The sequence below is a fragment of the Elgaria multicarinata genome, chromosome 10, assembly GCF_023053635.1.
Source record: "Elgaria multicarinata webbii isolate HBS135686 ecotype San Diego chromosome 10, rElgMul1.1.pri, whole genome shotgun sequence".
Taxonomy (NCBI): domain Eukaryota; kingdom Metazoa; phylum Chordata; class Lepidosauria; order Squamata; family Anguidae; genus Elgaria; species Elgaria multicarinata.
Genome location: NC_086180.1, coordinates 44,262,350 through 44,276,344, shown reverse-complemented (window position 1 = coordinate 44,276,344; position 13,995 = coordinate 44,262,350). Strand labels below are relative to the sequence as shown.

Genomic DNA, 13,995 nt, shown 5'->3' with positions numbered 1-13,995 from the left:
TAAAAGAAAAAATATTTTGGAATCTTTAATTAAAATTGACAGGTGACTTGAGAAACATGCTTCTCCCTACTTCTATCTTATGAGAAAGCACCTCCTCTGCCAAAATTATGCATAGTTTTCTGATTTCCACTATAAATTGATTAGAGTGGCTCCAATAAATTTGATCCACTCTTCTGTTTATTTTTTTTAAAGACTGGGGTAAATTCTCATAGGTTAATTGAACGTGACATGCAAACGTGCTTGAGATAGCCCCAATGCTGGTTTTACTTTCATAAAGAAAAGCAGTTTTGTGAGATTGGATTTGGAGCAGAGAAGCAGCGAACAGGTAACGAAGTTTCTCTACTCCAAGTTGCCTTAAGGGCTTGGTTTCACTTCCATACCATAGTAAAAACAATTTTTGGGCTTCCCGTTAGACTTTTTTCCCATTCTGCCATAGGCTGAAAAATTCACATAATCCCTACTCTTGGCAGGTGTGTGCTGAGCTCAGCCATGATCAATTATTTGTGGCGATGGCAAATCTCCAAACATCCAACCAAGCTGAGTGATTCAACTCAGGGTTGCGCGTGCTTATACTGGAGTAAAAAAAAAAAAAAAAAAAGACAACTCATAGCTACATGCTATGCCATTAGCGTAATGTATAGTTTGGTTTCATGGTAGACATACTGTGGCAGGAGGTGAGCGGGATGGGGTAGAGTGAGGAAGTAAACATCAAAGAAGTCATTAGAGTTGTGTCCATCCTGAATTATTCTTTTTTAGATGTTTTGGGATGAGCCACTTTCTGTTTTTGAATTACATTAAATGTTTTCTGTATGAATTACATTAAATGTTTTCTGTAATTTGTTTAGTCTTGTCATGGCTTTTTGTGAAAAATGAATTTCCTGTGTGATTTGATGGATATTCTTGGTTTGAAGAAGACCTAGTGACTTTGACCCATACAATATGTAGAAATAAAGTTTATGAAATTCTTAAGTTTATGAACTAAGAAACACCCCCACAGAAGTACATGTATTGCAGCTACAGAAAGTTTGACAGAGCAAGACACTTTGTCCTCTCTTAACTTCCTGTTTAGATGCATTTCATGTATCAAAAATATTTCTTCTGCGAAGTACAGTTTTCCTATTCATGGCAAGGGGAGATGCAGTCTTGTGTGACTTTTGTTTTCTGATATTAAATTGTTCACATGAATAGACTGTTCTCATGAACCATTAATAATTGCAAGGGTTACCCAGCTGCAATGACATTTGCACCTGCTTTCAGAGAAACAGCATGTCCCAAAGTTCTACATGTGGTGCAGGCTTCCTATTGTATAATGAATGAAAAACTGTGGTGCCTGTGTGACATTGATTGATTTCTTCTTATCACTCTAACACAGAGCAGGTTACAAACCCTTGTGTAAACATGGAATCTTTCCATGAGCAGGTGCGTCATTTACTTCTATGGGAGGAGCCACCTAGGCAGACCTAGGAACAGGGAAGCACTTGTATATGCACAGGCTCTGTGTACACAGCAGAGTTTTGCTGTTCAAAGGTCTGCCTTGCTCTTTCTGCAAGGAATATGCTTTAATTTATAATACATATTCTCTTGATATCTAATTGGATATAGTCAACATTAACATGTCTAATAAACAACAATTAACATTTCTAATAGTCAATAATTAACATTTCTAGTTGGGAATTATAAAATCTGGGTAATATATTTAGTCTGTAATACACAGCAAAGTTGTTGCCAAAAAATACTTTCCCATTTTTCAGGTCCACTTGGCTTCTGTAACATGTCATGGGTCCACAGGGCAGCAGTATGCTATGCAACATCATGTTGGCACCATTCCTTACTTTGGGCCAATGGTGCTTGACAGGAGAGCATCATGCTATGGTAGTGGCATGGAGGAGATCATGAGATCACCATAACATGATGCTCTTGAGCAGAGACCATCATGCTATGGTAGCAGCATGGAGCCTTTGCCCAGAACAGTGATTTTCTTTGTTGCAGGTGTAACATACGAATTAGCATTAAGCAATTAATTATCACTTCTCCTTTCTAATGTATAAAATGAGAGGAGAATTCTTAAAACTCCATCAGTGAATAAATGGCTGGTTATTTTGCTTTTCCTATGTTTATATGATTTTTTATCAGTTATAACTATAATTCCAACTATTGGAGAATCTATACTTGTCTGTGTGGGTAAAGGACAATGTTCAATTTGGCATGTACAATGTGTATATTTCATCTAGGCATATGTACATTAGTACTGTGCCAAAAATTTTGATTCTATCATTTTCATCATTTTGTGGGGAGTGGTGGCATGAAATGAAAACTCTGGTGGAAGAGGCTGCTTGGGGAGGAGTACATGATTTCAGTTTACATCTTTAAGTGTAAGCAGTGGCTGAGGGGTATTTCTAACTTGTATTTTTGTTAAAACACCGCCTTCACTTGCAGAATCCCAAGACTCTTCTCCAGCCTGGCAGCTCTTTCTGAACTCCCAGGAGGTCATATAACCTCCCCTCTCTAATAGACATTCAGGAAAGACTCCAGGGCTGCAGAAACGTCTTTGCAAAGCAGGAGCAATCATGGCTTTTAGAGCTTTCGAAAAAATCTGTTCTTGCAACAACACAGAGCAAGCAAGATAAACATTTTTCAAATGCTCCAAAAGTCTCATTTGTTCTTCGCAAAGATGTTTTTTGCAAAGAAACTTCTGCGATCAGAGGGTTCTTTCTGGATGCCTACTGGAAAGGGTGACATCATGTGGTCTCGTGGGAGTTCAAGAAGTGCTGCAAGGCTGGAGATGAGTCTTGTGCTGGGGGTGTTTTTCAAGTTTTAAAAATAGAAGTTTCTTTAGCCACCTCCCAAACTTAAAAAGTATGTGGAAACCCTGTCCCCCTCCTCAAGGCAAAAATTCTCTGAAATTCTCCCCTCCCTGCGAAATAGGCAGAAAAAACAATGTCTCTTTTGCAAGGAAAGAATTTTGTTCCAAAAACAGGAGGCAGGATTCATCATAACATTAACATAAAAAGTCTCCATATTACCTTGTAAAGTGATCAGTTTTTCTTTCTTTCTTTCCTTTAGCCCAGCTGCCACAGCGGTAATATCTCTGGCATTTGGACGTTACATATTGGAGCCATTTTTTATGCAGTGTGAAATCCCAGTCCTTGCTGTTAAACTGATTACAGCCGTGGGAATCAGTAAGTACCCAATTTTAGGAGAATGGAGGCTATGGCAGGTGATAAGCAGATGAAAATTTGAATAAACTCTGCATTCAATGCATTCACAATGCAGATCATATGAATTACTGTGCTTGAGATTCAGTTTAAGGCACATTAAAATATAATCTCTAACTGAATTGTTTTAATAACCTCAAAATTGTTTTTGGAGATGCTTCACAGTGACCATATTGCATCGTTAACATTATAGGATAATGAATCTATATGTGTATAAGGGGAGGGGGGGTCAAAGGAAGGGAGATATGGAGAACTTGTAACAAGGCCCTGTCTACACACAGTCTTCAGGGCGCTCCGAAGGTGTTCAGGGCGCCTCGAAACTCCTAGTGTAGCTACCTGGTCAGAAGAGACGGAGGAAGAGCCGTCGGCGAAAAGTTCCCAGGGCTCGGCGGCTTCTCTGGTGAGTCCTTGCCGCCGAGCCCAACTCTCCGCCGGCCTTCTCCTGCTGCCGGTGAAAGAGCCACCTGGGTTGGAGAGCTCGGCGGAAGAAGGTGGGCTTCTTCTGCAAATCTCAGAAGGCGGGCTTCTTCCGCCGAGCTCTCCAACCCGGGTGGCTCTTTCGCCGGCAGCAGGAGGCCGGCGGGGAGTTGGGCTCGGCGGCAAGGACTCACCAGAGAAGCCGCCGAGCCCTGGGAACTTTTCACTGCCGCCGCCGTCGCCTCTTCCTCCGTCTCTTCTGACCAGGTAGCTGCACTAGGAGTTTTGGGGCGCCCCGAAGACTGTGTGTAGACGGGGCCCAAGAGGCCTTTACTTGGCAGGGGTGGGGTGGAGGAGAGAAAATGAAAGCTGCATCCCTTGCCAGGTGTTCTGAGGTTGCGGTAGCTGAAGTAAAACACTAGAAAATTAGCTAATGCAGTGAGGTGCTGGTATAGGTGAAAAATAATAATTCTGGGTTAGGCAAGGTAAGACACAAATGCTGGTATAGCAGGAAATGAAGAAAATGATGGCGCTGTGGTAGGAAGCAGCAGCAGGTGGAGTTGAGGAGGTATGGTAGTCTTGTTAGATAGGAACCTATAGCTCTTCTTAGCTCATAAGGTTTATCCGTCATTTACCAAGGTAGTTTCATGCTGGATTAAAATGCCTGTAGTTCTGTCTCCTGGGCAGCTGTCATCACAGTGCAGGCAACAGGGAACGGATGCCTGCTCCTCATAATCCAGGAAATCAGCCACCTGCTACCTTAACTGCTTTGAGATGACTAGGAAAAGGAAAACAAAACAAAATATTGTTCTGCTTTTGTAGTTAGTGACTGCTAGCTCAGCTGCAGAGTCTAAAAATGTTGTTTAGAGTCTTGGACGTTGTCCTACTATGGCCCAGATTCAAGTATGGTATAAGGGAGGAGGGATATACAAGTAACCAGCTATGAGATGGATATATGTGTCCAGATTGGCGAAGAATAATTAGGAGAAGCTAGGCCCTTTGGTGGGCATGGCCTACCTACCTCCAAGGAAGAGAGGCTGCCAGTCGTCCTCACCTGAGAAGTTTACCTCTGTGTGTTTAAGCTTCCCTTTCAGTGTAAAGGGAAATGAGTGGTCACCTTTTAGTGCCCAGCGCATTTCAATAACACTGTACTTCAGGACCCAAGGGAACAGGGTTTTGTTTTTGTTTTTAAGTCATTGTGGTATTAAGATTTTTTGCTTATGTCTCTAGTTCTGCAATTGGAGATCAACTGTGTGAATAGTAGACTGTGGATATACAGAGCCCTTTCAGTGACCTTTGATACCACTGATTATCAGTTGTTTGTTGAACATGTGTGGGAGCTGATAGTGCTTCAATATCTCTTCTCAGTTTCACATATTCCTCTCTTCACTACTCCTGAACAATTAAATTCCAACCCCCAACCTCAGTACATAGGTACGGACTAAGTGTGGGATCGGACATGAAAAAGCTGACCGTAACTGAATCTATTGAGGATTGAAATATTAATGTATTCAGATACTGGGTCATAAAGAGGTCATGGACATTTGCCATTGATAGAGTTTGGCCTTTCTACGGAAACTACTGCAGGGTGCATTTTACACAGATGCTCCATGACATCCTGTTTTCACTTATAATGCCCTAAATGACTTGGGTATACTACTTATTGGGGGAACATGGGTGGTTGCACTCATGTCCTGCTTGTGGGTTTCCTGTGCACAGCTGGTTGGCCACTGTGTGAACAGAACACTGGACTAGATAGACCCTTGGTCTGCTCCAGCATGGCTGTTATGTTCTTATACATTTCAGAAATCCCCTCATTCCCTATATCCTATTCTCACAAGCTCATGTTGCCTAGACTCAGTGGCGTTGTTGCAAATAAAATAAAAAAGTGTAAAGGAAAGGAAAAAGAAATGGGATTTTTAGGAATGTATCTCAAGAAATGCTGCTTTTGGTGATGATATAAAGTCTTGTGCAGGGATCAGTGCCATGTTAATGCAGAGAAACAAAAAGACAAATTCCTCAAATTCCCATGCTTCTGCACATAAAGCATGTCTATTCCAGAAGGCTTAGTTAGTACTAGTAAAATAGTTGGCCTCTTATGTAAACAGATATTAGAAACCGGTTTTTTGTGAACCGCCCAGAGAGCTCCGGCTATTGGGCGGTATAGAAATGAAATTAATTAATTAAATAAATAAATAAATAAACAGCCAGACCAGATATTAGAAAGGAAATTAAAGGCATCAATAAAATGTGAAGTCATGCAAGGCAGTTCTAGTTGCAGAAGAAAATACACTCACTTGGCATTTTCTTCAGTTGGATCGTCCTTGAACTTCAGTTCTGCAAACAAAGTTATTTGTGAATGTGCATTTCCATCAAGCAGAAACATAATAGAAAGAATGGATACCTCTCCAAATTTATTTCTATCTTAATTATGTTAAAACCTAAAGCTCTAAATGGGTAATTGAATTAAGGTTGTGGGTTGTAGAGGTTCATGCACAAAATATTGCATGGAAAGCTAATAGTAAAGCAGATGTTTGAAAACCGCAAAGTTTCCTGAGGCAGCATTGGTGGTGTGGTGGCGGCAGGAGGAAATTTCATTATAAATATTTTCCTAAGTGTCTTTAATTTGACCACAATGAGTTCATAATTTGGAATAGGATTTCAACACAATTAATGTAATGGGAAAATCTTTGAGATAAGCTGGGGTTTTATGCAGTAATTAAAAAGAAAGAATCGATATGGCAGGAGGGTGGAGTTCTCCTGAAATAATGACACCTGCAGAGGGAGATAGGAGTTAACAGCAAATTGTTGCCATGGGAACCAAATGAGAGGCTGTGCTGAGCAAGTCGGATGAGTTGCTGCTTCACTGAAACGGAAGGATTCTTAGGAAGCCCTTTGAGTGTAAGTCATATGGCTGTCAGGAAAGACATTGAAAGACATGTGTGAAGGAATAATTACCGTAAGGTGAACTGAGTTGACACAAGTACGAGGCATGCTAAAACCTGCAGAGGAAGCCAATTTGCCCTTGAAGATGCCTGCTATGGTAGTATGTCAATTCTGCTCTGAGCATGCAGGTAAGAGTCACCATCTAAGCCCCTGGGAGAACAATTCAGTTACCTAATGAACTAGGATGAGCAAAGTTCTCTGTGGATCACTTACTAAACTAGGGTAATAGTTTGAGAATAGGAATAAACAGAAGATCCATTAAATTAAACTGTAGCAATGAGATACACGCTGTGCTACAGTTTAACTACCCTAGGCTTTAATCTCAACAAGAATAAAAACTATTTGGGGGATATATGAAAACTGAAAAAGAAATTGTCTCTTTATTTGGCCAGTGCTCTAGCATTTGGATTCTATCGTATTCCCACTATCTTTAACAACAATAACCTTCTCCTCCAGTGTACCAATAATCAGGTATCAACTACTAATGGAAGGAAAGTAATTCTTATTCTGATAATGTTAATATCATCTCTCTCTCTCTCTCATGCACACACACACACTCATACACACACATGCATATGTAGAAATCATGAATAAACATCAACTTCATTGCATTTTTAAAAATTATTTCAGCAGGTAAAGAGAAGAATATCAAGGTTTATCAAAATCTGCAGCTAGATGAGGTTGGGAGAGAATTATAGGGAGATAGAGGAAGTAACTGTTAAAATAAAGTTTCAAAGTTGGAGCGGTTTCAGAAATAACATGTTCCTCAATAGTTATAATTCCAATATAACTATTGGAAGGTTTTTCCTGATGTCCAGCTGGAATCTGGCTTCTTGTAACTTGAGCCCATTATTCCGTGTCCTGTACAGATGATCTTTATAGAGAGAAATGATTGATAAGTTGCCCTTGAATATTGGAATAGATAATAACAGGTATTTTTTAAAGTGCGTCCCAGCAAGCAGAAAACAGGAGGAATTTAGCGAAGAATATGTGTTCTACACAGAGCAACACAATTTCTAGCAGAGGCCACACTGTGGAAGGGGTGTGTGTGGTTTAAACAAAATGGGAACAAAGATTTTTGTTGCATTTTACAACCCAGCACCATTAATTTCTCCATACACTTAAAATAGAGAATGGAAAGTTTTTTTAGACTTGTTCCAGTGAGTCAGCAGGTTTCTGCATGTCATGTAGATATCGGAGTCATGTGATGGGGGAGGAAGGAAAAACAACACTCACACACTAACTCTCACCACCCAACCACACCGTTCAATTTTGCTCACACTCTAAATGTTCTATTGGAACTAGATCTATTGAGCAACATGTTATTTCTGCAACTGTTCCAGCTCCACGCAGGCACAGAGCCCATAATGTGATGCACAGAGACCACGAAGAAGAACATGTTATTTCTGCAACTGTTCCAACTGTAGAACATTGTTATTTAGCAGATACATTATTTAACACCCATCCCTCTCCAAAACACCATAATACAGTATCTCCAACCACCAACCTGGGCACCCTAGTCAATGGTGCCCAAAGCTGCTGAGAAGTCCAGAAAAGACTCAGCAAGGTTGTTCTTTTTCCTGCATACAGCTTCCATCAGGTTGACCAAGGCAGTTTCTGTGTCAAAACTAGGTCTGAAACCAGACTGAAAAAGATCTAGATAACCAGTTTCATTTGAGGGTGGCTGGAGTTGTGCAGCAACCACCCACTCAAGCCCACAAAGATATTTGCATCTGACTGATAGTAATTAAACCTTTATACCACACACACACACACACACACACACACACACACACACTCACTAAAAAAGGAAAATGAAAACCATTTGCAATATGTCATTCCAAAATATTCTACACTTTTGTGGTGTGGTGTTGATTACTTGATTATTACTTTCCTGAGTATTATTCTTGCTATTTTTATTATTAATGTTGGTTGCTTTGAGCTTCAGTGTTGTAGAAGGAAACCAAGGGCTGTATACAATGCTAGTCCTATGTAAACTAGGCCCATTCACTTCAATGGGTGTACTTTGTGTAGAAGTACAATTGGATATTGCCCCAGGATAGAAATTTTAGTATAAAAGAAATACATAAATAAATAAATCAGTTCCAAACTTTTATGTTTGGAACTTAAATTTTTATTTTTCTCATTTTTTAACATGGATATTCTATTTAAGCTTATTCATAACAGCAAGGTCTCATGGGCCAGATCTGCACCAAGCAGGATAAAACACTTTGAAAACATTTTGGAAACTGTATATGTTGTGTGTCTTGGGCCCCAACAGTTGTCCAAACTGTTATAAACCGTTTTAAAACAGTAATGTAGATCCTGCCCAGGTTTAACAAATGTGGAGTATTTTTGGTCTTCCAGGTATCTAGCACTGCAATTTTCTGACTGCTAGAATAATGTAGAACAGAAGAGTCTCTTTAACTAAAAGACCTTACCTTTAAAAAGTCAATAAAATACTTTAGGGTTTAATGACAAATTGACTTGTGGTATAGTAACGACTATGTAAATTATCTGCATCCATTAATTCTTTATTTTAGTGTACGTTCACCAAGACTGGATAAAAAGTCTTTTTCATACCAGACTTCCAGCACTGATCCATATTTTTCTGACAATTTTTAGAAAGCTTATTGGGTGTTTAATGCTTATAACAGTTCTCTCTCAATGCTGAGGGCTACAAGTGCATTTCTGCCACACCCGGCACAGCCTGGGCATGGGGAAGCCTTTGCAGGCGGGGGCGAGACAGGAGACGTGCCCGCCAGCTATTGGCAGAGCACTGCATGGTGCCATCAGGCTGGGAGTGGTCTATTTATATTTATAAAGCTGACTTACCCCTCCCAGCCTCCTCTTTGTTGCACGGCTCCCTCCCTCCCGTGTAGGCAATGTGAGCTTGCTGGTTGCCATTAGGGGACCAAGTAGGAATTTTTTACTCATGGTCTGAATTGCTCATGAGTTTTTTTGCCTACTCCACAATGTAAGACAATTAGGGAGTATTAAATAGGTTGATTTGTTGATTCTCAGTTTGGTCACATTTATTATAGGCGGCTAGGTAAAGGCATTCCAGAGAGGAATTTAGGATTGGTGAGCATTCAGGCACTGTTATGGTGATTGGTAAGTTCTGAGGCTCTCAGCTGTGAGCCCTGCAGCCTAGCTGGGAGATAAGGGTTACCTCTGAGGCCATCTCTTCTCAACCACTCAGAGGTCTCCCTACCCCAAAAGGGGTAGGCCCGTGGGGAGGGCGAATGTGGCAGCGCCAACCCACGGGCCATGAATGGCTCGCCCAGCTTAGATGGGCCTGTTTCAGGCCTTACTGGATGCCCTATAGGGTATCACCTCCTTTGCAGATCTTAAATAAATGTGCCCCTGTTTAAATCCAAACTGTACATGTTTCGTCTCTTATTTATTGACCTATGCACCGCAATATAAAATTCTAATTCCTGCCATTGGTAACCTGGTTTGAAATGTATCCCCAATGTACCAAAATCTGGTATATTTGTGATAATGAATGTCTGGATTAAAATCATGAGCACGTTTGAATTTCTGAAGCCTAGGTAATTATGTTTTGTTTGGTACTGCTGCACACAAATTTCTATTTTTTTTTTAAAAAAAATTTAGATACTGTCAGGCATACCTCCTTATCCATATACCTCATATACTCTGCATGGATTCTTTTTATTCTGTCCTGTGTCAGTGTTGGGAACTGGTAGAAAACCAGCACCACTCCTGTCATATTCCATATAAGATTGGACTGAGGAGTGTAACCCCAAAATTATCCCCACTATATGTGATTTCATATCCCTTCCATCCTTCTCATCTTCCTTAGCTGTCTTCAGTGTAATTATCTGCAATGCCAGCTTTCTTTTCTTTCTTTTTTTGTAGTGTGATGCTGCCCATCTCAGCCTTTGGGCTCAAGTTTTAAAAGCTGCCATTAAAGTTAAGAGGGTTGTGCAAACTATCCAGGTGGCTGGTTGCACAGATGTAGCTAAAAAAGAGAACCTGTTGTGATGTAATATTAAATCACACCTTTATCTGTTCCCCTCTCTTTATGTCAGACTACAAAGCCACAACAAAACAACCATAAGAGCATGGCGGGGGCAGCTGGCGGCCTCCCGACTGGTCTGAACATGGTAGAACTTGGAATCAAGCCTTGTTATAAACACTGATAAACTGTGCTCATACAGATGCTGGATTTTTTGTTGTAATAAGAATGATTCACTTAGGACAAGTGATTTGTGATTCATTCCTTGGATTGCTCAAAAGAAAAGGCTACGAGATGCTGTGTGAACTTTTGCCATTCTCATAACTCAGCTTCTCACTAGCTATTATCTAACAGGAAATCTAGCATGTATTTCTGGAAGGCAGGTCATTGCATTATAAAAAGATGTTGTTGCTAGTAAGTTCTCACACAAGAAAGGAGGCTCAGGTTGGCCATTCATTCTTGAATTGTTTAATAGTGTTCAAGGCAGTTTAGTTGAACTCTTCATACTTAAATGTTTACTTTAAAAGATAAAGGGTGCTTCCAAACAGAAGGCTCCTAGCAGCAATTCCATCTTTTCCTCTTAATGGATTTTTTTTCCTGGGAAAAAAAGACTGAGGAAACAATGGGTTATAACTGGAAGATGGCATTGTCTGAATCACCTGCAAAATTCTATAAATGAGGCAGGGTGACCGTGCCATAAAAACCTCATATGGAAACACCCCAAGTTGGTATTTTTTGTCCCTTTGCATATTCTTGTTGTTGTTGTTGTTGTTATTTTCATTTTCAATATTGATATATTGCTCAATTATCTAACACAGATTCCAGAGCAGTGAACATAGGTATAAGCAGTAAAAGAAAGACGATTAAAAAAGCAAATTAAAATGTTCAAATTAAAATCAAAGGAACCGGAAAAACAGTGGCTAGTCAGTTGATGAAGGCTTCTTGAAACAGTGTTGTTTTCAGGAGGTGACAAAAGCAGCCTAGTGTTGGCACTTGCCTGATCTTCAGGGGCAGAGAGTTCCACAGAGAAGGGGCCACTACACTAAAGTCTTTTCTCCTGGTGGATTCCAATCAGGCCATAGGTCCATGTGGAACTACCAGGAGCATGCTTCTGATGACCTCAGTGATCAGGTAGGATGGTAACATTTGCCATTCTGCATTTCGGCTGAAAACAAACATGTTGCTAACGAATGTCAACATTTAAATTCTTTTTAAATTTTTAAACCACATCTGATTGCTAGATGGCCTGTCCCCATTACCATGGTTTTTTCATCTCTCTCTGCTTCTGGCATTCTAACTAAAGAGGCATTCAGTGAGAATCTAAAAATATCAAGCCATTACCAACATGAGATTAAATTAATCCTTAGGTTATGAACTCTACTGTTTCATACTGAAGAACATAGCTGGTGAGATGTGTAAAGAAATACCACACATCATAAATCTTCTTAAAGAATATAGGAAATTGCCCATGAAAGATTCATTTGCATGCTTACTTGTGTACATGTGATTACAACTGTGTGATCTACAAAACAACAATATACTATTTACATTTTTTTTAGTATGCAAGCACTTTGACATTCTAGATTTACAATTTCACCAGGGCAGATGTGGAAGGCTGTTTTATTTGCTAATCTTCAAGCCTCTGGATTATCCCATATGTGCTGTAAATTATTAAATTGTCTGTGTGGCAATGGTTTTCCTTATAAGGCAGTTTCTGATCTCAGATATTCGTTAAGTGTGTTCAGTCAAGCGCAGTTACACAACATGCAAAGATCTATGGTGTAACTGGGATCTTGGAGACATTTGGGAGGTGGGTTATATAAGCTTGTCCTAATGTTGAGAATAGGGATGTTAGACGAATCTGGTTTGGGAGTGGAGCTTGGTGCGTTTTTGCAAGCTTGGCCCCCTGGATGCCAGGTCATGGATACCTGGGCTGGCTTGACTCAGTTCATGTGGAGTCAGGCAAGATTGCAGTTTTCTGCTTGTTTTTGTGTGTGTGCAATTTGCACAAATTCATGGCTGGGAACATTTACAGAAATTGCAATTTGTGCAAATCTGCAGCTGTAAATAGTACAATAGTACAATCTGTGCAAAATTGCAGGCATAAATGGTCCTTTATGCCTGCACTTTTATGCAAATTGTATTTATGGCTGCGATCTTGTGCAAATTGTGTTTTCACAGTGCAAATTTCACAATTGTGCAAATTTCACAGTGTGAAATTTGTGCATATCACAGCTTGTGGGAAAAAAGAAAGGCAAAAGAAAGAAAGACACGAGCTCTCGCTGGCTCCTTGCTGATCATCTGGTGGATTGCCCTACATACATGCCAATGTCAGGCAAATGGTGAGAGTCTGGTGAGCAGAGCATGAAAAGGACTTGGGAAAATTCGCCTAACCCTAGTTGAGAATGCCTGCAAAGCATTTATGTCTTTCATGAAATTTAATAGGGATAAATGCGAAGTTCTACATTTAGGAAATAGAAACCAAAGGCACAGTTACAAGATGGGGGATACTTGGCTCAGCAATACTACAAATGAGAAGGATCTTGGAATTGTTGTAGATCGCAAGCTGAATATGAGCCAACAGTGCAATATGGCTGCAAGAAAGGCAAATGCTATTTTGGGCTGCATTAATAGAAGTATAGCTTCCAAATTACGTGAGGTACTGGTTCCTCTCTATTCGGTCCTGGTTAGGCCTCATCTAGAGTATTGTGTCCAGTTCTGGGCTCCACAATTCCAGAAGGACGCAGACAAGCTGGAGCGTGTTCAGAGGAGGGCAACCAGGATGATCAAAGCCCTATGAAGAGAGACTGAAAGAACTGGGCATGTTTCTCTGGAGAAGAGAAGATTGAGGGGAGACATGATAGCACTCTTCAAATACTTAAAAGGTTGTCACACAGAGGAGGGCCAGGATCTCTTCTTGATCCTCCCAGAGTGCAGGACATGGAATAACGGGCTCAAGTTAAAGGAAGCCAGATTCCAGCTGGACATCAGGAAAAACTTCCTGACTGTTAGAGCAGTACGACAATGGAATCAGTTACCTGGTGAGGTTGTGGCCTCTCCCACACTAGAGGCCTTCAAGAGGCAGCTGGACAACCATCTGTCAGGGATGCTTTAGGGTGGATTCCTGCATTGAGCAGGGCGTTGGACTCGATGGCCTTGTAGGCCCCTTCCAGCTCTGCTATTCTATGATTCTCAGTATATGTATTCAGTATGTGCAAACAAACAACTTAGGGCTCATCTACACAAAGCAGATATTCTACTATGAAAGTGGTATGAAAGCGGTATATAAAACGCAGGAGCCACACTACTGCTTTATAGTTGTATTGAAGTGCACTGACAACTGTTGGGGCCCATTGACACATACCCATATACTGCTTTCATACCACTTTCATAATGCTATATCCTTCTTGGTGTAGATGTGTCAAAGGGCCCCAA

General features: G+C 40.6%; 1 protein-coding gene across 1 annotated transcript in view; it reads left to right on the top strand.

Annotated features, from left to right (window-relative positions):
* Positions 1-13,995, top strand: part of SLC7A11 (solute carrier family 7 member 11) — an 83,266-nt gene that overhangs the window by 13,609 nt on the left and 55,662 nt on the right. The window contains exon 3 of the mRNA XM_063135236.1: positions 3,064-3,179. Within this exon, the coding sequence (XP_062991306.1) occupies positions 3,064-3,179 (116 nt within the window). The remainder of the gene's footprint in view (positions 1-3,063; positions 3,180-13,995) is intronic.